At 49.9% G+C, this 27,974-nt stretch overlaps 1 protein-coding gene across 7 annotated transcripts; it reads left to right on the forward strand.

Annotated features, from left to right (window-relative positions):
• Positions 1-27,037, forward strand: LOC123368523. Of its 7 annotated transcripts, XM_045013376.1 has the most exons (8): positions 1-479; positions 875-1,036; positions 1,671-1,763; positions 2,364-2,543; positions 2,626-2,712; positions 3,620-3,753; positions 9,221-9,362; positions 27,015-27,037. In XM_045013376.1, exons 1-6 carry the CDS (start codon positions 334-336, stop codon positions 3,678-3,680), a joined length of 729 nt encoding a protein of 242 aa, XP_044869311.1. In that variant the 5' UTR covers positions 1-333; the 3' UTR covers positions 3,681-3,753; positions 9,221-9,362; positions 27,015-27,037. The 7 variants fall into 7 exon arrangements, 4 of the variants coding, with proteins under 4 accessions (XP_044869311.1, XP_044869312.1, XP_044869310.1 ...); XM_045013377.1 differs by lacking the exons at positions 9,221-9,362; positions 27,015-27,037 and adding an exon at positions 20,801-20,813; XM_045013375.1 differs by lacking the exon at positions 27,015-27,037 and having other exon boundaries at positions 9,221-9,508.
• Positions 27,038-27,974: the final 937 nt, after the last annotated feature.

Below are 27,974 nucleotides of genomic sequence, written 5' to 3' on the forward strand. Positions count from 1 at the left end.
TCTCTCTCTCTCTCTCTCTCCCCGCTCTAGTATGTTGGCCAACACACACACACTCTCTCTCTCTCTCCTTGCCTTTCCTTGTGCTATCTCCCTTCATAGCACACGGGCACGCGTACTAGGTGTGCAACCCCACAGGCTGTGTTTCAGGAGCAATGAAGAAGTAGGAGGAGACGAAAATCATGTGGGGCAGTGGGCGCTAAAGTGGAGTAGTTAGTGTTGGTGTTAACTTGGTCTCTGTTCATTGAGTATTGCCGATGTAGATGGGATGGAAGAGGGAGACAGGGATGAGGGCAGGATTTCAAGCATCAGTAGAGCTTTGTGTAATGATGGCTCATGCTTGGCTTTTGCAGCTGCGCTTGCAGAGGAATTGTCCAGGAGTCCCAGACGGAGCAGAAACTGGAGGAGGTGGATCTGAGCAGCCTGGACATCCTAAGGAGACATGAACAGTCCTCAGCTTTCTGCCTTCTGAACAACTGCCTGTGAGTAAGTGGTCAGTGCTTTCAATTCCTTATCTGTACTTGCTGTAGTTTTCTTCACAGGCCATGTGCTTCCTCGTTGGGTACTGGGCACAGTGGTATTAAGGCTGGGGAAGGGACAGGAGTCTCCTGAGCAAAGTGACCATTTTGGGTGCAGGTGCGGGAGGTCCACTGGAGCTGTCTGCTGCCCTCCCACAGGACGCCGCCCCAAGCGCGTGCTTGGCGTGCTGGGGTCTGGAGCCGGCCCTGCAGACGAAGCAGAAACTGGAGGAGGTGGATCTGAGCAGCTTGGACATCCTTCTAAGGAGACATTCAGAATGCAGAAAGCTGAGGACTGTTCATAACTGGCTGAGAGTAAGCGGTCAGTACTTTCAATTTCTTATCTGTACTCGCTGTAGTTTTCTTCACAGGCTGTGTGCTTCCTCATTGGTGTCATGGAGTTTGGTGGAGACAAGGCCCTGCACCCCCGGCTTCCTGCCATTCACGAAGACTCTCAGCCAGCCAGTAAAACAGAAGGCTTATTTAGACGACAAAAACACAGTCCAAGACAGGTCTTGCAGGTACAGATAACAGGACCCCCTCAGTTAGGTCCGTCTTGGGGGGGGGGGCCCCCAGGAGGCCAGAGCCCCGTCTGGGCTCCCCTCCATTTTCCCAGCCAGCTCCAATTGGAGACTCTCCAGCCCCTCCTCTCTGGCCTTTCTTCCTTTGCCGGGCCAGGAGGTCACCCTCACCTGATCTCTTTGTTCTCTGACACCTTCAGTTGGGCCCTTTGCAGAGGAGGGGCCCAGGCCGTTAGTTGCCAGGAGAGAGTGTCGGCCATTCTCTATGCAGACAGTATCACAGGGGCCCTCTAAGCTTTGGAAAAATCATACACCCTGATCCCCCACACCTAGATATTTAAGAAAGGCGTAGGGGAAACTGAGGCACCCACACAGTATTCAGAGAAAACATTCAGAACATTCCCACTTGGTCACAGTTGGGTACGAGGCTCTTTGGGATCAAGGCTGGGGAAGGGACAGGAGTCTACTGAGCAAAGTGACTATTTTGGGTGCAGTTACAATGGGTCCCTTCTAGTTGCGGGTGTAAAGTAGTTGAGGGCGGAGCCATGGGACACAGGAGCTGTGAAATGAAGAGACTATGCAACATTGCAGAGATGCTAATTTACTTTGTTCTTCTCCTCTTTGCTGGGTTGAGTGCTGAGGAAAAAAGTCACATGTTAGATTCTACTGCCCTTATGCGATGGAAAGCGAGCGAGAGGGATGAGACTGCAAGCAGTGTTCATGCCAGGCAAGAGTCATTCATCTGGGAGCTGAGCAGACACCACTGTCACTGAGATAAGTGTCTGTTTTGCTGAGGGTTCTGCTTACGGCCCAGCTGACTGCTGGTACAGACACCCACTTAGCTAGGGCTGGGTTTGTAGGAAAAGGTTCCTGACTAGTGGTTATGAGGGAGACCAGGTCCCCATTTTCAGAGGCTGCTCAGTTCTCCGGCCAGGATCGGTGTGTCTTCCGCAGGAGAAGGTTAGATCCATGAGGATGACTCCAGGGGGTGAGTTGCTTGCCTTCCTCCTGTGTTTCTCCAACACACATCCTCTCCCTCTCCCTCTCCCCTTTCCTCTCCTCGTGCTGTCTCCCTTCATAGGACATGGGCAGGAGTGCTAGATGTGTATCCCCACAGCCTAGGTCTCAGGAGCTATGAAGAAGTAGGAGGGGATGAAAATCATGCAGCGTAGTGGGCACTAGAGTGGAGCAGTGACTGCGGATGTTGATTTTCTTTGTTCGAGTGGGGATGATGTGGATGGGATGGAAGAGGAAGGCAGGGATGCGGGCAAGATTTCAAGCACCAATAGAGCTTTGTGTTGTGATGGCTCATGCTTGGCTTTTGTAGGTGCGCTTGCAAAGGAATTGTTCTTCAGGAGCCCCAGCCCAGGGAGAATCTGGCAGAAATGGACGTGAGCAGCCTGGACATCCTTCTGAAGAGACATGAACAGTCCTCAGCTTTCTCTCTCCTGCATAACTACACTTCACTACTTTTAGGGGCACGGCTAAAGCCCAAGATAAATGCAGGGTAGAGGCTGAGTACAGACGATTGCGTCCCTTTAGGTGGGTTTGGTTTCTTATAAAAGTTTTCCTCCTTGTTGTGGGTGCAGGAGGAGAATTTCCCTATCTTCTAAGCTGCTGATCTTCCAGGACAGAGAGGAGCGGGTTCTTCTGAGCAGTGGCCTGCAACCAGGAAGGTGAGTACAGATGCTGAGTTGGTCCTTCCTATGTGTGTGTTTGTGTCTGTCTGTCTCTCTCTCTCTAAGCTCTAATATGTTGGCCAGTATGCGCGCGCGCTCTCTCTCTCTCTCTCTCTCTCTCTCTCTCTCTCTCTCTCTCTCTCTCTCTCTCCCTGGAGTCAAGTATCAGAGGGGTAGCTGTGTTAGGCCAGGTCTACACTACGGGCGGGGGTCGAATTAGGGTACGCAAATTCAGCTACGTGAATAGCGTAGCTGAATTCGAACTACCCTAATTCGAAAAACTCACCCGTCCAGACACGGCGGAACCGGAGTTCGACTCCAAGGTCGACTCCGCCAACTCCTTCTGCCGAGGTGGAGTACCGGAGTCGACCGCGGCGCTTCCGGAGTTCGAACTATGGCGTCTAGATCAGACGCGATAGTTCGAACTCCGAAAAGTCGAACTCACCGTGTCGACCCGCGCGGTAAGTGTAAACGTAGCCTTAATCTGGATCTGTAAAAACAGCAAAGAGTCCTGTGGCACCTTATAGACTAACGGACATTTTGGAGCATGAGCTTTCGTGGGTGAATACCCACTTCGTCGGATGCATCTGACGAAGTGGGTATTCACCCACGAAAGCTCATGCTCCAAAATGTTTCTCCTTGTACTGTCTTCTTGAATAGAACATGGGCAGTGGTGCATGCTCACAGGCTTGGTCTGGAGAGCCTGCATCGCACTGAGGCATTGGGAGGGAGAAGAGAAGCATGATGGGTACTAGATTCTCCATTGGTAGTGGCCTGGGTGACTGTAGGAGTTGACTCTGACTCTGTTCATCAAGTGGGGCTGATGTAGAGTGGATGGGAGAGGGAGGGTGGCATCTCAGACATCAGTAGAACTTTGCGCGGTGATAGCATGTAACCCAAGCAGGAGCCGTGTTTGCAGAGGGATTGTCCAGGAGCCCAGACAGCGGAGAAACTGGAAGAAGTGAACCTGAGCAGCCTGGACATCCTTGTAAGCAGAGATGAAGAGTCCTCAGCTTTCTGCTTTCTCCATGACTGGCTGTGAGTGAACAATTACGGCCTCTATTCCTCATCCGTACCACTCTAGTTTTCCTCGGAAACCATGAACCTCCTCGTTGGCCATGGGGCTCTGTGGCATTATGACCAGGGGAAGGGACAATAGTCTCCTCTGCACAGTGACTCTCTTGGATGCAGGTGCAAAGTGCTGCTTAACATACAAATGTAAGAACAACAATACTGGGTCAGATGAAAGGTCCGTGTAGTCCAGTATCCTCCCTTCCGACAGTGGCTTCGGTCAGAGGGAATGAACAGAACAGGGAATCACCGAGTGATCCATCTCCTGTTGCCCATTCCCAGCTTCTGGCAAACAGAGGCTATGGATGCCATCCCTGCTCATCCTTACTAATAGCTGTTGATGGACCTCTCCTCCATGAATTTACATAGTCCTTTTTTGAACCCCGTTAAGCTTAAGCTTGAGCTTGACAACATTCTCTGGCGAGGAGTTCTACAGTTTGTGTGCATTGTGTGCTTTTTAATTGTATCTATAAAGGTGTAATGGGAGATGAGAAAAGAAGAACCTACACAACATTGCAGATTCCGATGATAACTTTTGTTTTTCTCTCTTGTGCTTAGTAACACAGACAAAGAAGTCAAGGGTAAGAGCCCACCCCCGTTTTGAGATGTAAAATGCACAAGAGCCGTGAGACAGCGAGTGTTGTTGATTCCAGGCTATGCAGATGCCATCGAGCTGGGAGTGGAGCAGACGTCACCATCAGTGAGATAAGTGTCTGATTCGGTGAAGACTCTGCTAGTGGCCCACCTGCCTCCAGGCTGGAACTTCTCATTAGCTGAGGCTCGGTTTGTAGGAAAAGATTCCCGAGTAGCTGTCGTTGCGAGGGAGACAAGGTCCCCATTTTCAGGGGCTGGTCATTTCTCTGTTCACAAGCAGTGTGTCCTCTGCAGCAGAACGTTGGATCCAGGGAGATGACTCCAGCTGGTGAGTTTTTTACTTCCTCCCACGTTTTTTTCTCTCTCTCTCTCTCTCCTCTAATGTATTGGCCAACACACACTCTCTGTCCCTCTCTCTCTTTGTCCTTGCCTCTCCTTGTGCTGTCTCCTTTCGTAGGACATGGGCAGGGGTGTAGGTGTGCATCCCCACAGGCTAGGTCTTGTGAGCAATGAACAAGTAGGGGACCAAAATCATGCAGGGTAGCGGGCGCAAGAGTGGAGTGGATACTCTTGATGTTGACTATCTGTTTGAGTGTGTAATGCTGGCTAATGCATGGCTTTTGCAGCTGCGCTGGCAGAGGAATTGTCCAGGAGCCCTACCCGGAGGAGAGATGCTCAGAAGTGGACCTGATCACCCTGAACATCCTTCTAAGCAGACATGAACAGTCCTCAGCTTTCTTCCTCCTGCATAATTGGCTGTGAGTAAATGGTCAGTGCTTGGAATTCCTTATCTGTACTTGCTGTAATTTTCTTCAGACACCATGTGCATCCTCGTTGGGTACAGGGCTCTGTGGGATTAAGGCTGGGGAAGGGACCAGAGTTGCAGTTGCCTGGGCTACTAGGATGATCCGAGGAATGGAAAATCTGTCTTATGAAAGGAGACTCGAAGAGCTTGGCTTGTTGAGCCTAACCAAAAGCAGGTTGAGGGCGGATATGATTGCTCTTTATAAATATATCAGAGGGATAAAAATTAGGGAGGGAGAGGAATTATTTAAGATCAGTACCAATGTGGACACAAGAACAAATTGATATAAACTGGACACTAGGAAGTTTAGACTTTAAATTAGACGAAGGTTTCTAACCATTAGAGGAGTGAAGTTCTGGAACAGCCTTCAAAGGGGAGTAGTGGGCGCAAAAGACATATCTGGCTTCAAGACTAAGCTTGATAAGTTTATGGAGGGGATGGTATGATGGGCTAGCCAAATTTTGGCAATTAATTGATCTTTGATTATTAGCAGGTAAATATGCCCGATGGGATGTTAGATGGGGTGGGATCTGAGTGACTGCAGAGAATTTTTTCCTGGATGCTGGCTGGTGAGTCTTGCACACATGCTCAGGGTTTAACTGATCGCCATATTTGGGGTCGGGAAGGAATTTTTCCCCCAGGGCAGATTGGCAGAGGCCCTGGAGATTTTTTGCCTTCCTCTGCAGCATGGGGCACGGTTTACTTGCTGGAGGATTCTCTGCAACTTGAGGTTTTCAAACCACAATTTGAGGACTTGAGTAACTCAGACATAGGTTAGGGATTTGTTATAGAAGTGGATGGGTGAGATTCTGTGGCCTGCTTTGTACAGGAGGTCAGACTAGATGATCATAATGGTCCCTTCTGACCTTAAAGTCTATGAGTCTAAGTGAAAAATCAAGCTAATTCCATTTCAAAACATGCCAATCCCTAAGAACCCCAAAGCTCTGTGACTAGATCTCGCCTGGTGTGCAGTCTGGGACTGCGGTGGGCCCGCTGTGGACTCTCTTCCCCTCTTTCCTCCTGCTTGCCCCCGACTGCTGGGAGCTGATCCAAAAAAAAAAAGGCAAGAAGCTACAACGAGGAACAACCTACAAGCCAAAAACTAGCCAACAAGCAACTCACGAGCCAATTAAGCCAAAAGCAAGCCCAATTGCTGCATATTTCTCTGCGGGTTTGGCATTTCTGTGCAGAGTCTGCAGTGCAGAGTGGCTTTTTCGGTGGTTGTTGCAAGGGCTCCTTTCTACTTTTTGTCCTAAATGTGTAATGGGAAAAGGGTTGAGGGCGGAGTCCCACTGTGTGGGAGAGGTGAAAAAAGCCTACCGGACACTGCTGACTGAGAGGGTAACTTAATTATTTACCTCCTTTGTGCTGGTTTTAGTACCAAGAGAAAAGAAGTCACGCGTCAGAGTCTACTGTCCTCACACAATGGAAAGGGAGCAAGAGTGACAAGACCACGAGCGCTGTTGATGTGATGCAAAAGCCGTCCATCTGTGAGTGGAACCGCCACCACTCTCAGTGAGAAGTGTCTGGTTTGGTGGTTGCTCTGCTCACGGCCCTCCCTGCTCCTGGTAGGGATGCCACATTAGCTGGGGCTGGGTTTGTAAGAAAAGGTTCCTAACTAGTGGTTACGAGGGAGACAAGGTCCCCATTTTCAGGGGCTGGTCATTTTTCTGTCCACAAGCAGTGTGTCCTCTGCTGCAGAAGGTTGGATCCAGGGGGATGACTCCAGCTCGTGAGTTTCTTGACTCCCTCCAATGTTTTTCTCTCTCTCTCCTCTGTGTTGGCCAACACACACTCTGTCTGTCTCTGTCCTTGCCTCTTCTTATGCTGTCTCCCTTCGTAGGACACAGGCAGGAGTGCTAGGTTTGCATCCCCATAGGCTAGGTCTCAGGAGCTATGTACAAGTAGGAGGGGATGAAAATCATGCAGGACAGTGGGCGCTAGAGTGGAGTTGTGTCTGTGGATGTTGACTCAGTCTCTGTTTATCGAGTCGGGCGGATTGAGATGGGATGAGAGAGGGAGGCAGGGATGAGGGCAAGATTAAATACACCAATAGAACTCTGTGTAGTGATGGTACTTGCTTGGCTTTATTAGTTTCCAGAGGAATCATCCAGGAGCCCTAGCTGGGTGAGAATATGCAGAAGTGGACGTGAGCAGCCTGGACATTCTTCTAAGGAGACATGAATAGTCCTCCGCTTCCTGCCTCCCGTTTAACTGGCTGTGAGTAAGAAGTCAGTGCTTTGAAATCCTCATCTGTACTCACTGTAGTATTCTTCACAGCCCGTGTGCTTCCTCATTGGGTATGGGGCTCTGTGGTATTAAGGCTGGGGAGGGGCCAGAGTCTGCTGTGCAGAGTGACTATGTCGGGTGCCGTTGCAAGGGGTGCTTTTGGTTGCAATGCTAAAGGTGTAACGGGAAGAGGGTTGAGGGCGGAGCCCTGCCATGCGGGAGAGTTGAAGGGAAGAGCCTAGAAGACATTATGAACTAAGGTGGTAACTGATCTGTTTTCTCCCCTTGTGCTGGGTTTAGTACCAAGGGAAAATAAGTCACGTGCCAGAATCTACTGCCCTCATGCGATGGAAAGTGAAGGAGAGCGATGACACTGCGAGTATTGTCGATGCCACGCAAAAGCCGTCCAACTGGGAGTGGAACAGCCACCACTCTCAATGAGATAAGTGTCTGTTTTGGTGATTGCTCTGCTCACGGCCCTCCCTGCTCCTGGTAGGGATGCCACATTAGCTGGGGCTGGGTTTGTAAGAAAATGTTCTTGACTAGCTGTAGTTATGAAGGGCATAAGGTCCCCATTTTCAGAGGCTGCTCAGTTCTCTGGCCAGGAGTGGCGAGTTCTCTGCAGTAGAAGGTTGGATCCAGGAGGATGACTGCAGGTGGTGAGTTGCTTGCCTTCCACCCGTGTTTTTCTCTTTCTCTCTCTGTCTGTCGTCTAGTATGTTGGCCAACACACACCCTCTCTCTCTCTCCTTACCTTTTCTTGCACCATTTCCCTTCATAGGACACGGGCAGGGTGCTTGGTGTGCATCCTCACAGGCTAGGTCTTGGGAGCCATGGAGAAGGAAGAGCGGAGAAAAATCATGAGGGGCAGTGGTGCGGTGACTCTGATTACTCATCTCTGTTCATCGAGTCGGGCTCAGGTAGATGACAAGGGAGAGGAAGGCAGGGATGAGGGCAAGATTTCATGCATGAATAGTACTTTTTGTACTGACGGCTCATGCGTGGGTTTTGCAGGTGCACTTCCAGAGGAAGTGTCCAGGAGCCCCAGCCCGAGAAGAAGCTGGCAGAAGTGGATCTGATCAGCCTGAACATCCTTCTAAGCAGACATGAGCAGTCCTCAGCTTCCTGCCTCGCACATAACACTTCATGACTTTTAGCAGCACGGCTGACAGTTAAGATAAATGCATGGTAGAGGCTGAGTACAGGCGGCTGCTTCACTTTAGGTGGGTTTGGTTTCTTATAAAAGTTTTCCTCCTTGTTTTGGGTGTGGGAGGAGAATTTCCCTATTTTGGGAGTAGTTGTGGGGTTACATCCAGGGGAAGAGACAATAGTCTCTTCTGCATAGTGACTCTCTTGGGTGCAGGTGCAACAGGCTGCTCAACATATAAACATTAGAAGGGCAGTACTTGGTCAGATCAAGGATCCATCTAGCCCAGTGTCCTGTCTTCTGACAGTGGCTAATGCCAGGTGCTTCAGAGGGAAGGAATGGAACAGGGAATCGAGACGTGATCCATCCTGTGTCGCCCATTCCCAGTTTCTGGCAAACAGAGGATAATGGCACCATCCCTGCCCATCCTGACCAATAGCCATTGATAGACCGATCCTCCATGAATTTACCTAGTTCTTTTTTGAAACCTGTTATAGCCTTGGCTTTCACAGCGTTCTCTGGCCAGGAATTCCAGAAATTGAATGTGCGTTGTGTGCTTTTTAATTGTATCTATAAAGGTGTAATGGGAGAAGAAGAACATACACAATATTGCAGATTCTGATGATAACTTTTGTTTTTCCCTCTTGTGTTGTGCTTAGTACCACAGACAAAGAAGTCAAGGGTAAGAGCCCACCCCAGTTGTGAGATGGAAAGCGCACAAGAGCCGTGAGACAGCGAGCATTGCTGATGCCAGGATATGCAGATGCCGTCGAGCTGGAAGTGGAGCAGCCGTGACCATCAGTGAGATAAGTGTCTGGTTTGGGGAGGACTCTGGTAACGGCCCACCTGCCTCCAGGCTGAGACTTGTCGTTAGCTGGGGCTCAGTTTGTAGGAAAAGGTTCCTGAGTAGCTGTGGTTAGGAGGGAGACAAGGTCCCCATTTCAAGGGCTGCTCATTTCTCTGTCCATAAATGGTGTGTCCTCTCTACAGTCAGGGCTGGCTCCAGGCACCAGCTTATCAAGCAGGTGCTTGGGGCGGAAACTCCTGAGCAGGGCGGCACTTTCAGGTATTCGGCGAAGGGTCCCTCACTAGGAGCAAAGGACCTCCCGCTGAATTGCCACAGATCGCGATCGTGGCTTTTTTGGCTGCTTGTGGCAGCAAAACCCCTGGAGCCGGCCCTGCTAGCAGTAGGTTCAATCCAAGGGGATGACTCCAGTTTCTTGCCTTCCTCCTGTGTTTTTTTTTTTCCCTCTCTCTCTTCTAATGTGTTGGCCAACACTCTCTCCCTGTGTCTATCTCTCTCTGTCCTTGCCTCTCCTTGTGCTGTTTCCCTTCATAGGACATGGGCAGTGGTGCTAGCTGTGCATCCCCACAGGCTAGGTCTCGGGAGCCATGAAGAAGTAGGAGGGGATGAAAATCATGCTGGACAGTGGGTGCGAGAATGGAGCGGTGACTCAGTGTTTACTCGGTCTGTATTCATTGAGTGGATTTCACGCACCAATAGAGCTATATGTAGTGATGTCTCATGCCTGGCTTTTGCAGCTGCGCTTCTAGAGGAATCATGGAGGAGCAGCAGCCGAAGGAGAAGGTGGCAGACGTGGACCTGAGCAGCTTGGACATTGTTCTAAGCAGAGATTAACAGTCCTCAGCTTACTGCCTTGCACATAACTGGCTGTGAGTAAGCGATACTGTATTCAAAGCACTGAACTCCTCACTTAAAGTCGCCCCGGTTAACGTTGTTACGTTGCTGATCAATTAGGGAACATGCTCGTGTAACATTGCGCAATGCTCCCTTATAACGTTGCTTGGCAGCTGCCTGGTTTATCCAGTCCTTGCAGGAAGAGCAGCCGGTTTCAGCTAGCTGGTGGGGGCTTGGAACCAGGGTGGACCGGCAGCCCCCCATCAGCTCCCCGCCCCCCTAAGTTCTCTGTGCGGCAGCCACCCAGCAGGCTATCAATTGCCGGCAGTTCCTCCCCCCACTGCCATGTGCTGCTCCTGCCCTCTGCCTTGGAGCTGCTCCCCGGAGCCTCCTGCTTGCTGTGCAGGGGAAAGGGGAAAGGGGGGCTAATGTCAGGGTGTCCCCCTCCCCCTACTCCTGCCCCCCACTTACCCCTTCTCCGTCTAGAGCAGGGTGGGGACAGGACAGGGCTCAGGGTGGAGAGAGCCTGCTGCCCGCAGCTGCTGTCTCAACTTCCTGACCTACTTAAAAAGGCAATGTCCTTAAAGTGGTGTCAGCGCACTTGAAGGGGCAATGTGCATCTCTCGCTCTCCCCCCCACACACACAGGGTGTCTCTCTCTCTGCCATGCTGTCTCCCCTCCCTCCCTCCGTTCGTGCTGCCTTGTAGAGTGTGAGGTTACATTAACAACAATGCGTTAACCCTTGAGGGTTCAGCTGAGTGCTAGTTCATCATTTAGCAGTAAGGCATTCCCTGGGAAATATCCCACCCTCTGACTGCACCACCTCAACCAAGCTTCACAATCATCATTACTGGTTACAGTATTAAACTGTTTGTTTAAAACTTATACTTTTAATTCCTCATCTTTACTTGCTCTAGTATTGTTCACAGGTCGTGTGCTTCCTCATTGAGTACAGGACTCTGTGGTATTAAGGCTGGGGAGTGGCCAGAGTCCGCTGTTCAGAGTGACTGTCGGGTGCTGTTGCAAGGGCTGCTTTTTGGCTGAAATGCTAAAGGTGTCATGGGAAGAGTGTTGAGGGCGGAGCACCGCCGTGTGGGAGAGGTGAAAAGAAGAGCTAACGCGACGTTGCCTGCTTAGATGTTAACTTATTTTTTCCCCTTGTGCTGGCTTTAGTACCAAGGGAAAAGAAATCAGGTGTCAGAGTCTACTCCCTTCATACATTGGAAAGTGAGCAAAAGTGATCGGACCGCAAGAGCTATTGATGCTACGGAAAAGCCATCCAACTGGGAGTGGAACAGCTGGCACTCTCAATAATAAGTGTCTGTTTTGGTGATTGCTCTGCTCATGGCCCCCTTGCTTCTGGTAACGATGCTCCGTTAGCTGGGGCTGGGTTTGTAGGAAAAGATTCTCAACTAGTGGTTATGAGGGAGACAAGGTCCCCATTTTCAGGGGCTGCTCAGTTCTCTGGCCAGGAGCAGTGTGTCCTCTGCAGCAGAAGGTTAGATCCAGGAGAATGGCTGCAGGTGGAGAGTTGCTTGCCTTCCTCCTGTGTTTCTCTCTCTGTTCTCTAGTATGTTGGCCAACACACACCCTCTCTCTATCCTTGCCTTTCCTTATGCTGTCTTCCTTCTTAGGACGTGGGCAGGTGTGCTAGGTGTGCATCCCCACAGGTTAGGTCTTGGAAGCCTTGGAGTAGTAGGAGGGGACGAAAACCATGTTGGGCAGTAGGCGCTAAAGTGGAGCGGTGACTGTTGGTGTTAACTTGGTCTCTGTTCGTCGAGTGGGGCCGATGTAGATGGGATGGAAGAGGGAGGCAGGGATGAGGCCAATATTTCAAGCACCAATAGAGCTGTGTGTAGTTATGGCTCATGCTTGGCTTTTGCAGAGGAATTGTCCAGGAGCCCCAGCCCAAGGAGAAACTGGCAGAAGTGGATCTGAGCAGCCTGGACATCCTTCTAAGGAGACATGAACAGTCCTCAGCTTTCTGCCTTCTGAACAACTGCCTGTGAGTAAGCGCTCAGTGCTTTCAATTCCTTATCTGTACTTGCTGTAGTTTTCTTCACAGGCCATGTGCTTCCTTGTTGGGTACCGGGCACAGTGGTATTAAGGCTGGGGAAGGGACAGGAGTCTCCTGAGCAAAGTGACCATTTTGGGTGCAGTTACAATGGGTCCCTTCTAGTTGCAGGTGTAAAGTAGTAACGGGCGATGGTTTGAGGGCGGAGCTGTGAGATACAGGAGATGTGAAATGAAGAGACTACGCAACATTGCAGACGGAAATGCTATTTTTTTTCTTTTTCTCCCCTCTGCTGGGTTTAGTACCAAGGAAGAAGAAGTCACACGTCAGAGTCTACTGCCCTCATGCAATGGCAAGTGAGTGAGAGCAGCGAGCCTGTGAGCATTGTTCAGGCCAGGCAAGAGCCGTACATCTGGGAGCCGAGGAGATGCTACTGTCACTGAGATAAGTGTCTGTTTTGCTGAGGGTTCTGCTCACAGCCGATCTGACTCCAGGTAGAGACATCCTGTTAGCTGGGGCTGGGTTTGTAAGAAAAGGTTCCTGACTAGCTGTGGATACGAGGGAGACAAGGTCCCCGTTTTCAGGAGCTGCTCATTTTTCCATCCACAAGCAGTGTGTCCTCCGCAAGAGAAGGTTGGATCCAGGGGGATGCCTCGAGCTGGCGAGTTCCTTCCTCTTCTCCTGTGTTTCTCTCCCTCTCTCTCTCTCTCTCTCTCTTTTCTGTACTGTGTTGGCCAACACACGCTCTTTCTTTCTGTCTGTCCTTGCCTCTCCCTGTGCTTTCTCCCTTTATAGGACACGGGTAGGTGTGGATCCCCACAGGCTAGGTCTCGGGAGCCAGGAAGAAGTAGGAGGGGATGAAAATCATGTGGGGTCGTGGGTGTGAGAGTGGAGGCAGGTATTGTAAAATATCTAGCACAGTAGCATGTTGGACAGTGATAGCTCTTCCATAGATGGTTTGCTGTTCTTGCAGAGGCCCGCTCAAGTCGAATGGAGCTGCCCCAGACAGAGGAGAAGCATCAGGAGGAACCAGACCTGCACAATCTAGATGTTTTTCACTTGGCAGTGGAGCTAAGGAGTGCTGTCGTGATATTCAAGGAGCAGGTGTGTGTGTTTGTGAAATCTCACTCTATCCAGTATCTGCTGTGATAGACCCAGGCCAGTTGGGAACAGCAGAGTAGTAGAAGGGAAATAAACCTGCCACTGGATAAGTAGTTTTCTGTTCCCTGAGTGACCAGAGCAGGGGCTGCTCCAGGCTAATGAGAACACCTGACTCCAATTAACCTGCTAAGACTCAGGTGAGGCTGTTAAGCATGTGACTCTAATTAAGCAGTCGGTGTTTGGAATCCCTCATCTGTACTCGCTTCAGTTTGGTTCAGAGGCTGTGAATTTCCTCGTTGAACACGGTGCTCTGTGGGTTTAGTACCAAGGGAAAAGAAGTGGAGGGTCAGAGTCTGCTCCCCTCATGCGATGGAAAGCAAGTAAGAGCGGGGAGACAGCGAACATTACTGATGCCAGGCAAGAGCCGTCCAGCTTGGAGCCGAGTAGCCGTCACTGTCAGTGAGATAAGTGTCTTGTTAGGTGAGGGCTCTGCTCACTTCTCACTTGGCTTCAGGTACGGATGCCCAGTTAGCTACGGCTCGGTGTGTAACAAAATGAGCTGTGGATATGTGGGAGACAAGGTCCCCATTTTCAGCATCAGCTCATTTCTCCATTCACAAGTGGTGTGTCCTCTGCAGAAAAGCTTGGATCCAGGAGGATGATTCCAGGTGAGGAGTTGCTTGCCTTCCTCCCGTGTTAATCTCTCTCTCTCTCTCTCTCTTTTCTCTGTGTGTTGGCCAACACACTCTCTCTAAATCTGTCCTTGCCTCATTTTGCGTTGTCTTGCTTCATGGCACATGGGCAGGTGTGCTAGGTGTGCTCCCCACAGGCTTGGGTCTCGGGAGTAATGATGAAGTAGGAGGGGACAAAAATTATGTGGGGTAGAAGGGATGAGAGTGGATTGGAGACTGTTGGTTTTGAGTCGATCTGTGTTCATCAGGTGGGGCTGATGTAAATGGAATGGCAGAGGGAGCGAGAGATGAGGGCAAGATTTCACACACCTTCACAACTGTGTAATGCTGGATCATGCATGGCTTTTGCAGCTGCGCTGGTACAGGAATTGTCCAGGGGCCCTACCTGGAGGAGAGACTCTCAGAAGTGAACCTGATCAGCCTGAACATCCTTCTAAGCAGACATGAACAGTCCTCAGCTTTCTGCCTCCTGCATAAATGGCTGTGAGTAAGCGCTGTACTTTTATTCACAGGCTGTGTGCTTCCTCGTTGGGTACAAGGCTCTGTGGGATTAAGGCTAGGGAGTGGCCAGAGTCTCCTGAGAAAGTGATTATTTTGGGTGCTGTTACAATGGGTATCTTCGACTTGCAGTTGTAAAGCAGTAATGGGAGATGGGTTGAGGGTGAAGCCCTGGGATATGGGAGATGGGAAATGAAGAGACTATGCGACATTGCAGATGGAGATGCTATATTTTTTTGTTTTTCCCTCCTCTGCTGGATTTGATACCAAAGAAAAAGAAGTCATTTGCCAGTCTACTGCCCTCATGTGATGGAAAGCGAGCGAGAGCGATGAGACTGTGAGCATGGTTGATGCCACGCAAAAGCTGTCCATCTGGCAGCAGAAGAGCCGTCGCTGTCAGTGAGATAAGTGTCTGTTTTGGTGAGGGCTCGGCTCATGGCCCACGTTGATGCTGGTAGGGATGCCCCGTTAGCTAGGGCTGGGTTTGTAAGAAAAGGTTCCTGACTAGCTGTGGTTGTAAGAGAGACAAGGTTCCCAATTTCAGGGGCTGATGATTCCTCTGGTCAGGAGCAGTGTGACCTACGCAGCAGAAGGTAGCATCTAGAGGATGACTCCAGGTGTCGAGTTACTTGCCTTCCTCCCATGTTTCTCTGTCTTCTCTATTGTGTTGGCCAACACTCTCGCTCTTTCATTCTCCCTTCCTTGCCTTTCCTGGTGCCGTCTCCCTACGTAGGACGCGGGAAAAGGGTGCTAGGTGTGCATCCGCACAGTCTACGTCTTTGGGACCCATGAAAAATTAGGAGGGTATGAAAATCATGCATATTAGTGGGTGCCACAGTGGAGCAGTGCCTGTGGGTGTTGACTTGGTCTTTAATCATCGCCTGGGGCTGATGTAGACCAAATGAGAGAGGGAGGCAGAGATTAGGGCAAGATTTCACATACCTTCAGAGCTTTGTGTAATGCTGACTCATCCTTGGCTTTTGCAACTGCACTGGCAGAGGAATTGTCCAGGAGCGCTGTCTGGAGGAGAGACTCTCAAAAGTGGACCTGAACATCCTTCTAAGCAGACATGAACAGTCCTCAGCTTTCTGCCTCCTGCATAACTGGCTGTGAGTAAGCGGTCGGTGCCAGTGGAATACCTCCTCAATACTCGGTGTAGTATTCTTCACAGGCCGTATGTCTCCTTGTTGGGTGCGGGGCTCTGTGGTATTAAGGCTGGGGAGGGGCCAGAGTCTGCTACGCAGAGTGACTATGTCGGGTGCTGTTGCAAGGGCTGCTTTTTGGTTGTAATGCTAAAGGTGTAATGGGAAGAGTGTTGAGGACAGAGCTCCCCCGTGTGGGAGAGGGGAAAAGAAGAGCCAATGTGACATTTGCCTACTGAGATGGTAACTTGCTTGTTTTTCTCCTTGTGCGGGGTTCAGTACCAAGGGAAAAGAAGTCACGTATCATTCTACTCTCCTCATGCGAAGGAAAGCGAGACCGACGAGACCGCGATCATTGTCGAAATCAGGCATTAGCTGTACATCTGGGAGCGGAGCAGTCACCGCTGTCAGTGAGAGAAATGTCTGGTTTGGTGAGGGATCTGCTCATGGCCCACCTGGCTCCAGGTAGGGATGCCCCATTAGCTGGGCCTGGGTTTGTAAGAAAAGATTCCTGACTAGCTGCTGTTATGAGGGAGACAAGGTCCCCATTTTCAGGGGCTGGTTATTGGTCTGTTGACAAGCAGTGTGTCCTTTGCAGCAGAAGGTTGGATCCAGGGGGATGAATCCAGCTGGTGAGTTTCTTGCCTTGCTCTTTCTCTCTCTGTCTCTTCTCTAGTGTGTTGGCCAACACTTTTTCTCTCTCTGTCTATGTCCTTGCATCTCCTTGTGCTGTCTCCCCTCATAGCACACGGACAGGTGTGTTACGTGTGCATCCCCACAGGCTAGGTGTCGGGAGCTATGAACAAGAAAGAGGGGATGAAAATCATGCAGAGTAGTGGGCACTAGAGTGGAGTGTAGACTGTCGATGTTGACTTGGTTACTGTTCATCAAGTGGGGCTGATGTAGATGGGATGGGAGAGGGAGGCGGGCATGAGGGCAAGATTAAATGCACTAATAGAGCTCTGTGTAGTGATGATACTTACTTGACTTTATTAGTTTGCAGAGGAATCATCCAGGAGCCCTCGCCGGGCGAGAATATGCAGAAGTGGACCTCAGCAGCCTGGACATCCTTTTAAGGAGACATGAATATTCCTCATCTTTCTGCCTTTTGCATAACTGCCTGTGAGTAAGAGAGGAGCACTTTCAATTCCTCACCTCTGCTCGCTGTAGTTTTCTTCACAGGCCGTGTGCTTCCTCGTTTGTTATGAGACTCTGGGATTAAGGCTGGGGAAGGGACAAGAATCTCCTGAACAAAGTGACTATTTTGGGACAAAGTGTACTTAGATTTCCAGAAAGCCTTTGATAAGGTCCTTCACCCTTTTCCAGTGATAACTTTATTTTCATACGAGCCTTTGGTGAAGATCGTTTCATGGATTGAGAACTGCTTAAAAGACAGGGAACAAAGGGTAGGAATTAATGGTAAATTTTCAGAATGGAGAGGGGTAACTAGTTGTGTTCCCCAAGGGTCAATGCTAGGACAAATCCTATTCAATTTATTCATAAATAATCTGGAGAAAGGTGAGGTGGCAAAGATTGCAGATGATACTAAATTGCTCAAGATAGTTTATGGGAACTTTTTGAAGTTATTCAGTGTTCATTGGATTTAACTAAGCGATTGGGCAACAAAATGGCAAATGAAATTTCATGTGGATAAATGTGAAGTAATGCACATTGGAAAAAACAACCCCAACTATACATAAAATATGATGGGGGCTAATTTAGCTACAACTAATCAGGAACGGGATCTTAGAGTCATCGTGGATAGTTTTCCGAAGATGTCCACGCAGTGTGCAGCGGCAGTCAAAAAAGCAAACAGGATGTTTGGAATCATTAAAAGAGGAATAGAGAATAAGGCAGAGAATATCTTGCTGTCCTTATATAAATCCATGGTACTCCCACATCTTGAATACTGGGTATAGATGTGGTCTCCTCATCTCAAAAAAGATATACTGGCATTAGAAAAGGTTCAGAGAAGGGCAACTAAAATGATTAGGGGTTCAGAATGGATCCCATATGAGGAGAGATTAAAGAGGCTAGGACTTTGCAGCTTGGAAAAGAGGAGATTAAGGGGGCATATGATAGAGGTATATAAAATCACGAGAGGTGTGGAAAAAGTGAACAAGGAAAAATAAGTTTACTTCCTATAATATAAGAACTAGGGGCCACCAAATGAAATTTAATGGGCAGCAGGCTTAAAATAAATAAAAGGAAGTTCTTCTTCACGCAGCGCACAGTCAATCTGTGGAACTTGTGAAGGCCAGGACTATAACAGGGTTTAAAAGAGAACTGGATAAATTCATAGAGGTTAGGTCCATTAATGGCTATTAGCCAGGATGGGTAAGGAATGATGTCCCTAGCCTCTGTTTTTCAGAGGGTGGAGATGGATGGCAGGAGAGAGATCACTTGATAATTACCCGTTGGGTTAATTCCCTCTGGGGCACCTGGCAATGGCCAGGATACTGGGCTGGATGGATCTTTTGGTCTAAGCCAGTTTGGCCATTCTTATGTTTTTATGGGTGCCTTTACAATGGGTGCCTTCCAGTTGCAATTGTAAAGTAGTAAAGGGAGATGGGTTGAGGGCTGGGATACGGGAGACGTGAAATGAAGAGACTACGTGACATTGCAGTTGGAGATGCTAATTTTTTTTTTGTTTCCCTCCCTCTGCTGAGATTAGTACCAAGGAAAAAGAAGTCACGGTCAGAGTCTACTGTCCTCATGCGATGGAAAGTGAGCGAGAGTGACGAGACCACGAGCATTGTCAAAATCAAGCATTAGGCATGCATCTGGGAGCGGAGCAGCTACTGCTGTCAGTGAGATAAGTGTCTGTTCTGGTGAGAGCTCTGCTCACGGCCCACCTGGCTCCAGGTAGGGACGTCTTGTTAGTTGGGCCTGGGTTTGTAACAAAATGTTCATGACTAGCTGTGGTTATGAGGGAGACTGGGTCCCCATTTTCAGGGTCTGCTCATTTCTCTGCTGACAAGAGATGTGTCCTCTGCAGAAAAGGTAGGTTCCAGGTGGCGAGTTGCTTGCCTTCCTCCCGTGTTTCTCCCTCTCTCTCTTCTCTAGTGTTGGCCAACACACTGTCAGTCTGTCCTTGCCTCTTTTTCTGCTGTTTCACTTCATTGCACACAGGCAGGTGAGTTAGCTGTGTATCCCCAGAGGCCAGGTCTCGGGAAGCATGGCGAAGTAGGAGAGGACGAAAATAATGCAGGGAAGTGGGTGTGAGAGTGGAGGCAGGTACTGGAAGGTCTTGTGCACCTGTAGTGTTTTTGGCAGTGATGGCTCTTCCATAGGTGGTTTGCTGTTCTTGCAGAGGGCAGCGGAGCATCTGCAGGAAGCGGACCTGCACAATCTAGCTGTTTCGCTTTGCAGTGGAGCCGAGGAGCGCTCTTGTAATGTTGGAGGAGCAGGTGCGTGTTTTTGTGAAATGATATTTCTCTATCCAGTATCTGCATAGTGAGGTGCCTCGTGGAGAGCAGAGAGATGCTTCTCCTATCCATGGGATGGGTCCTGGGGAAGGTCCAGCTCTGCCTGTGGCTGGCAGTGGTCTGGGATTGTCCCTTTCCTGGAGGGCTGTAGCTCCTTACGAGTGGTGAGTATTTTAGGCCTGGGTAAGGTGAAGAAGAATAAAGGAGGGAGCAGCAGCCAGTGACGTGTGTCTCCGTTGTTCTTCCATGCACAAGTGGTGACCTAGCTTACAAGTGTTCGTGCTCTCTCTCTCTTTTCAGTCGTACTGAGATTGGTCAGATGAGAGATCGGCCAACCTGTGGCAGAGACCAAGGAAGGAACAGCCACCCGGAGCCCATCCCTAGGGATGGAAGCTGGACAATGATCTGCAGAGTAAGAGCAAATGGAAACTTGCTGAAGTTCAGTATTGAGGGAGGGCTGCAAATACTCTTCTCAGTGGAGAGAATTTGTGAGTATGGGGAGGGCCCCTGAGGAAAAGCCTCAGCATCTCACGGGGGCACGATAAGCTCGGGGGAATCCTTTGTGCCCTCTCAAGGAATTGTCAGGTGCTATGGAGTCTTCCCAAAGTGCGATAACTCTCTTTGTGGAGAGCCAGGAAGGTGACTACAGGTGCTGAGTTTGCCTCCTTCCTGTACGTGTATCTCTGCTCTCATATGTTGGCCAACATGTGCGCGCTCTCTCTTTCTGTCTCTCTCCTTGTCTCCTTGCATAGAACATGGGCAATGGTGGATGCTCACAGTCTAGGGCTGGAGAGCCTGCATCCCACTGGGGCATTGGGAGAGGGAAGAGAAGCATGATGGGTACTAGATCCTCCATTGGTAGTGGTGGGGGTGACTGTGGGAGTTGACTCTGACTCTGTTCATCAAGTGGGGCTGATGTGTGGGAGAGGGAGGGCGGCATCTCACACACCAATAGAACTTTGGGCAGTGACGGCCCCTGTGACGGGTTGGATCACAGACACCACCCCCGGGAGCTGCCAACTGATGTGCCAAGTCTACCTCTGCCCCTGCTTTCCCTGCTAGCTCAGGACTCTAGCACCCTCTCTTGCTGAGCCGGATACTCCCATCTGCTCCAACATAGACCTAAGGTCTGAATTACTTGCCCCAAAGCTGCAGGTTTCCCTGAAAACAACAGCTCACAGAAGTGTGCTTGTCTTTAGCACTCAGATGCACAACTCCCAATGGTGTACACACACAAATAAATCCGTTTTACCCTGCATAAAGCTTATAGGGAGTAAACTCAAAAATAGTTCATCCTCTATAACACTGATAGAGAGATGCACAGCTGTTTGCCCCCCCTCCAGGTTAACTCTGGGTTAATTAATAAGTAAAAAGTGATTTTATCAATACGGAAAGTAGGATTTAAGTGGTTCCAAATAGTAACAGACAGAACAAAGTGAGTCACCAAGCGAATTAAAAAGCGCAAATCTATGTCTAATCAAACTGAACACAGATAATCTCACCCTCAGAGATGCTTCAGTAAGTTTTTTCCTCAGACTGGACCCCATCCAGGCTTGGGCACAATTCTTTCCCTGGTACAGCTCTTGTTCCAGCTCAGGTGGTAGCTAGGGGATTCTTCATGACTCCATGGAGCTATAAAGGTGTAATGGGAGATGGGAGAACAACCACGTACACAACACTGCAGATTCTGATAACTTCTGTTTTTCCCTCTTTTGTTGTGCTTAGTACCACGGAGAAAGAAGTGAAGGGTAAGAGCCCACCCCCGTTGTGAGATGGAAAGCACCAAGAGCCGGGAAACGACAAGCGTTGTCGATGCCAGCCTATGGCGATGCCGTCGATCTGGGAGTGGAGCAGCCGTCACCATCAGTGAGATAAGTGTCTCGTTTGGGGAGGACTCTGGTAACGGCCCACCTGCCTCCAGGCTGAGACTTGTCATTAGCTGGGGCTCGGTTTGTAGGAAAAGATTCCTGACCTGCTGTGGTTACGAGGGAGACAAGGTCCCCATTTTCAGGGGCTGGTCTTTTCTCTATCCACAAACAGTGTGTCCTACGCAGCAGAAGGTTGGATCGAGGAGGATGACTCCAGCTGTTGAGTTTCTTGACTCCATCCCACATTTTTCTCTCTCTCTCCTCTAATGTGTTGGCCAACACACACTGTCTCTCTCTCTCTCTCTCTCTCTTTTTCTCTGTCCTTGCCTCTCCTTGTGTTGTCTCCCTTCGTAGGACACGGGCAGGTGTGTTAGGTGTGCATCCCCACAGGCTAGGTCTTGTGAGCTATGAACAAGTAGGGGACCGAAAAGATGCAGGGCAGTGGGCGCTAGAGTGGAGCGGTGACTGTGGGTGTTGACTGAGTCTCTGCTCTAGTGGGGCTGATGTGGATGGAATGGGAGAGGGAGGCAGGGATGAGGGCAAGATTTCACGCATCAATTGTATTTTGTGTAGCGATGGCTCTTGCTTGGCTTATTTGCTGCACTTGCAGAGAAATCATCGGGGAGCAGCAGCAGGAGGAGAAACTAGCAGAAGCGGACCTGGGCAGCCTGGACATCCTTCTAAGCACAGATTAACAGTTCTCAGCTTTCTGCCTTCCACATAACTGGCTGTGAGTAAGCGGTCGGTGCTTCGAATTCCTCATCTGTTCTCGCTCCAGTTTTGTTCCTGGTCGGGTACATGGCTCTGTGGGGTTAAGAGGAGGGAAAGGCACAAGTCTCCTGTGCAGAGTGGCTATTTTGAGTGTAGGTGCAACAGGCTGCTTTCTAGTTGTGGTCCTGAAGGCGTAACGGAAGAAGGGTTATGGGTGGAGGTCTGGGGTGCGGTAAATGGGAGAAGAACTTATGTGATGTTGCCAACTGAGATGCTAACTCGTTTGTTTCTCCTCCACCCCCTTGTGCTGGGTTCAGGACCAAGAGAAAAGAAGTGGAGGGTCAGCGTCGGCTCACCTCACGATACGGAAAGTGAGTGAGAGCGACGAGATCGCAAGCATTTTGGATGCCAGGCAAGAGCCGTCCAGCTGGGAGCAGAGCAGCCGCCACTGTCAATGAGATAAGTATCTGTTTTGGTGATTGCTCTGCTCACTGCCCACCTGAATCCAGATACAAATGCCCCATTAGCTGGGACTGGGTTTGTAACAAAATATTCCTGACTAGGTGTGGTTCTGAAGGAGACAAGGTCCCAATTTTCAGGGGCTGCTCATTTCTTTGTTCACAAGCGCTGTGTCCTCTGCAGAAAAAGTTGGATCCAGGAGGTTGATTCCAGGTGGCGAGTTGCTTGCCTTCCTCCTGTGTTTTCTTTCTCTCTCTCTCTCTCTCTCTTCTCCAGTACGTTGGCCAACACACACCCTTTCTCTTTCTGTCCTTGCTTTTCCTTGTGCTGTCTCCCTTCGTACGACACGAGCACGTGTGCTCGGTGTGCATCCCCACAGGGTAGGTCTCGGGAGCCATGATGAAGTAGGAGGGGAGGAAATTGTGCAAGGTAGCGGGCGCGGGAGTGGAGGGGTGACTGTCAGTGTTAACTTGGTCTCTGTTCATCAAGTGGGGTAGATGTAGATGGGCTGGAAGAGGGAGGCAGGGATGAGGGCAAGATTTCAAGCATCAATAGAGATGTGTGTAGTGATGGCTCATGCTTGGCTTTTGCAGATCCACTTCCAGAGGAATTTCCCAGGAGCCGTAGCCAGAGGAGAGGTTGGCAGATGTGGACATGAGGAAACTGAACATCCTTCTGAGCAGACACTAACAGTCCTCGGCTTTCTGCTTCCCACATAACTGGCTGTGAGTTAGCTGTCGGTGCTTTGAATTCCTCATCTGTTCTTGCTGTACTTTTCTTCACATGCCGTGTGCTTCCTCGTTGGGCATGAGGCTCTTTGGCATTAAGGTGGGGGAAGGGCCAAGAGTCTCCTGAGCAAAGTGACTATTTTGGGTGCAGTTACAATGGGTCCCTTCTAGTTGCAAGTGTAAAGTAGTGATGGGAGATGGGTTGAGGGCAGAACCGTGGGATACAGGAGCTGTAAAATGAAGAGACTACGCGACATTGCAGACAGAGATGCTGTTTTCTTTTTTTGCTTTTCTCCCCTCTGCTGGGTTTAGTACCAAGGAAAAAGAAGTCACACGTCGGAGTCTACTGCCCTCATGCGATGGACAGTGAGTGAGAGCAGCGAGCCTGTGAGCATTGTTCATGCCAGGCAAGAGCCGTCTATCTGGGAGGCGAGCAGAGGCCACTGTCACTGAGATAAGTGTCTGGTTTGGTGATTGCTCTGCTCACAGCTCAGCTCCTGGTAGGGACACCCCATTAGCAAGGTCTGGGTTTGTAAGAAAAGGTTCCTAACTAGTGGTTATGAAGGAGACAAGGTCCCCATTTTCAGGGACTGGTCATTTCTCTGGCCAGGAGGGGTGTGTCCTCTGCAGCAGAAGGTTGGATCCAGGGGGAAGACTCCAGCTCTTGAGTTTCTTGACTCCCTCCCATGTTTTTTTCTTTGTCTCTCTCTCTCCTCTAATGTGTTGGCCAACACACACTCTGTCTGTCTGTCTCTCACTCTGTCTCTGTCCTTGCTTCTTCTTGTGCTGTCTCCCTTCATAGGACACGGATAGGAGTGCTAGGTGTGCATCCCCACAGGCTAGATCTCGGGAGCTATGAACAAATAGGAGGAGATGAAAATCATGCAGGGTATTGGGCGCTAGAGTGGAGCGGTGTCTGTGGATGTTGACTCAGTCTCTGTTCATCGAGTCGAGCGGATGTAGATGGGATGGGAGAGGGAGGCAGGGATGAGGGCAAGATTAAATGCACCAGTAGTGCTGTGTAGTGATGGTACTTACTTGACTTTATTAGTTTGCAGAGGAATCATCCAGGAGCCCTCGCCGAACGATAATATGCAGAAGTGGATGTGAGCAGCCTGGACATTCTTCTGAGGAGACCTCAACAGTCCTCAGGTTTCTGCCTTCTGCCTAACTGGCTGTGAGTAAGCAGTGAGTGCTTGGAACTTTTGTACTCACTGTAATTTTCTTCATAGGCCATTTCCTTCCTTGTTTAGTATGGGGCACTGTGGGATTAAGGCTGGGGAAGAGACCAGAGTCATACTTGCCAACTTTCACTGGGTAGATAAGAACCCTGAATTCACAATATTCCAAAAATCAAGCTAATCCTATTTCCAATAAGGCCAAAACCAAGCCAATTCCTAAGAACCCCAGCACTCAATGACTAGATCTCTCCTGGCGTGCAGTCTGGGAATGTGGTGGGTCCGCTGTGCATCCCTGACTCTCTCTCCCCCCTTTGCCCCTGCTTGCCAGAAGTAGCAAGCTACAACGAGCAATAAGTTACAGGCCAAAACCAAGCCCGATTTGTATGTTTTATTTTCCCCCTTGAGATTTGGTGTGTGTGTGACCAGAGTCTGCTGTGCAAAGTGACTATTTCGGGTGTCGTTGCAAGGGGTGCTTTCTACTTGCAGTCCTACCGGTGTAATGGGAATAGGGTTGAGGGCGGAGCCCCACTGTGTGCGGGAGGGGAAAATAAGAGCCTATCCAAAGTTGCTGACTGAAAGGGTAACTGATTTGTTTTTCCCCCTTGTGCTGGGTTTAGTAGCAAGAGAAAAGAAGTTACAGGCCAGAGTCTACTGCCCTCGTGCAATGGAAAGAGAGCAAGAGCGATGAGTCTGCAAGCGTTGTTGATGCGACACAGAAGGCGTCCATCTGGGAGCGGAACCGCCACCACTCTCAATGAGATAAGTGTCTTCTTTGGTGATCGCTCTGCTCAAGGCCCATCTTGCTCCCGGTAGGGACGCCCCGTTAGCTGGGGCTGGGTTTGTAAGAAAAGGTTCCTGACTAGTTGTGGTTACAAGGGAGACGATGTCCCCATTTTCAGGGGCTGCTCATGTCTCTGGCTAGGACCAGTGTGTCCTCCGCAGCATATTAGATCCAGGGGGATGACTCCAGCTGGTGAGTTTCTTGACTCCCTCCCACGTTTTTCTCTCTCTCTCCTCTAATGTGTTGGCCAACACACACTCTGTCTGTCTGTCTCACTCTCTCTCTCTGTCCTTGCCTCTTCTTGTGCTGTCTTCCTTCGTAGGACACGGGCAGGTGTTAGGTGTGCATCCCCACAGGCTAGGTCTTGTGAGCTATGAACAAGTAGGGGACCGAAATGATGCAGGGCAGTGGGCGCTAGAGTGAAGCGGTGACTGTGAGTGTTGACTGAGTCTCTGCTCTAGTGGGGCTGATGTGGGAGGCAGGGATGAGGGCAAGATTTCACGCACCAATTGAATTTTTTGTAGTGAGGGCTCTTGGTTGGCGTATTTGCTGCACTTGTAGAGGAATTGTCCAGGAGCAGCAGCCGGAGGAGAAATTGGCAGACATGGGCCTGAGGAGCCTGGACATTCTTCTAAGGAGACATGAACAGTCCTCAGCTTTCTGCCTCGTGCATAACTGGCTGTGGGTAAGTGGTCAGTGCTTGGAATTCCTCATCTGTACTTGCTGTGATTTTCTTCACTCTTTGTTTGCTTCCTTGTTGGGTGTGGGGCTCTTTGGGATTAAGGCTGGGGAAGGGACCAGAGTCACAATTGCTAACTTTCACTGGGGAAATAAGCACCCCGACTTTGACAATAAGCCAAAAATCAAGATAAACCCATTTGAAAACAAGGCCAAAACAAGCCAATCCCTAAGAACCCCAACACTCAATGAGTAGATCTCCCCTGGCGTGCAGTCTGGGACTGTGGTGGGCCCGCTGTGCACCTCAACTAGCCGTCCCCTTTGCTCCTCCTTGTCCGTGTTTGCTGGAAGCAAAAAGCTACAAGAAGCAATAAGTTACAAGGCAAAAAGAAGCACAATTTCTTCGTGTTTTCCCCACAGGTTTGGTGTGTCTGACCAGAGTCGTCTGTGCAGAGTGACTATTTCAGGTGTCGTAGCAAGGGGTGCTTTCTACTTGTAGTCAGAAAGGCGTGATGGGAGGAGGGTTCAGGGCAGAGCCCCACCATGTGGGAGAGGCAAAAAGAAGCGGCTACCCAACATTGCCAATTGAGATGGTGACTGACTTGTTTTTCCGCTGGATTTAGTACCAAGGGAAAAGAAGTGACAAGTCAGAGTCTACTGCCCTCATGCGATGGAAAGCGAGCGAGAGTGATGGGACTGCAAGAATTATTGATGCCTTGAAAAAGCCGTCCAACTGGGAATGGAACAGTCATCACTGTCAATGAGATAAGTGTCTGTTTGGGTGATTGCTCTGCTCACGGCCCACCTTGCTCCTGAAAGGGATGCCCCGTTTGCTGAGGCTGTGTTTGTAAGAAAAGGTTCCTGACTAGCTGTGGTTTTGACAGAGAGAGATGATCCCCATTTTTAGGGGCTGCTCAGTTTTCTGGCCAGGAGCAGTGTGTCCTACGCAGCAGAAAGTTGCATCTAGGAGAATGAGTCCAGGTGGTGAATTGCTTGCCTTTGTCTCATGTTTCTCTCTCTCTCCTCTAGTGTGTTGGCCCAACACTCTTTCTCAATCTGTCCTTGCTTTTCCTTGTGCTGTCTCCCTTCTTAGGATATCGGCAGGCGAGCTAGGTGTGCACCCCCACAGGTTGTGTCTTGGGAGCCATAAAGAAGTAGGAGGGGACGAAAATCATGCGGGGCAGTCGGTGCGAGACTGGAGCGATGACTGTTGGTGTTGTGGGGCTAAGACAGATCGAAAGCGACGCAGGGAAGAGGGCCTTAATTGGGCTCTATGTAGTGCAGGAGTTCTCAAACTGGGGTTTAGGTCCCATCAGGGGGCCGCAAGGTTGTTATTTGGGGGGTTGTGAAATGTCATCCTCCATCCTAAACATCACTTTGCTTCCAGCATTTATAATGGTGTTGAATATACAAAAAGTGTTTTTAATTTATAAGAGGAGGGTCACACTCAGAAGCTTTCTATGTAAAAGGGATCATCAGTACAAAAGGTTGAGAACCACTGGCATAGTGATAGTTCTTGCTTGCCTTTATTAGTTTGCAGAGGAATTGTCCAGGAGTCTCAGCTGGAGAAGAAGCTGGCAGAAGTGGACCTGAACTGCCTGGACATCCTTCTAAGGAGACATGAACAGTCCTCAGCTTTCTGCATTCTGGATAACTGGCTATGAGTAAGAAGTCAGTGTTTTCAATTCCTTATCTGTACTCACTCTTGTTTCCTTCATAGGCCGTGTGCTTCCTCGTTGGGTACGAGGGTCTTTGGGATTAAGGCTGGGGAAGGGACAAGAGTCTCCTGAGCAAAGTGACTATTTTGGGTGCAGTTAAAATGGGTCTCTTCTAGTTGCAGCTGTAAAGTAGTAATGGGAGATGGGTTGAGGGCGGAGCTGTGGGATACGGGAGATGTGAAATGAAGAGACTACGTGATATTGCAGACGGAGATGGTAATTTTATTTTTTTTCTTCCTTGGTACTAAACCCAGCAGTCACACATCAGAGTCTACTGTCCTCATGCGATGGAAAGTGAGTGAGAGCAGCGAGCCTGTGAGCATTGTTCATGCCAGGCAACAGCCGTCAATGTGGGGGTCGAGCAGACGCCACTGTCAGTGAGATAAGTGTCTGTTTTGCTGAGGGTTCTGCTCACGACCCATATCAGTTTCTTACCTTTCTCTGTGTTTCTCTCTCTCTCTCTCTCTCTCTCTCTCTCTCTTCTCTAGTGTGTTGGCCAACAATCTGTCTCTGTCCTTGCCTCTCCTTGTGCTGTCTCCCTTCATAGGACACGGGCAGGAGTGCTAGGTGTGCATCCCCACAGGCTAGGTCTCAGGAGCTATGAACAAATAGGAGGAGATGAAAATCATTCAGGATATTGGGCGCTAGAGTGGAGCAGTGTCTGTGGATGTTGACTCAGTCTCTGTTCATCGAGTCGAGCGGATGTAGATGGGATGGGAGAGGGAAGCAGGGATGAGGGCATTCATAGAGCTCTGTGTAGTGACAGTTCTTGCTT

This window comes from Mauremys mutica, chromosome 4, assembly GCF_020497125.1.
Source record: "Mauremys mutica isolate MM-2020 ecotype Southern chromosome 4, ASM2049712v1, whole genome shotgun sequence".
Classification (NCBI taxonomy): domain Eukaryota; kingdom Metazoa; phylum Chordata; order Testudines; family Geoemydidae; genus Mauremys; species Mauremys mutica.

What these genes read in the sequence shown, in the direction of transcription:
- LOC123368523 (XM_045013376.1), top strand. Translation starts at nt 334, where the DNA reads ATGCTTGGCTTTTGCAGCTGCGCTTGCAGAGGAATTGTCCAGGAGTCC. An exon ending in AAGCCCAAGATAAATGCAGG is followed by an intron (nt 2,544 to 2,625) that starts GTAGAGGCTGAG and finishes TTGTGGGTGCAG; the next exon opens with GAGGAGAATTTCCCTATCTT. An exon ending in AGTGGCCTGCAACCAGGAAG is followed by an intron (nt 2,713 to 3,619) that starts GTGAGTACAGAT and finishes TAACCCAAGCAG; the next exon opens with GAGCCGTGTTTGCAGAGGGA.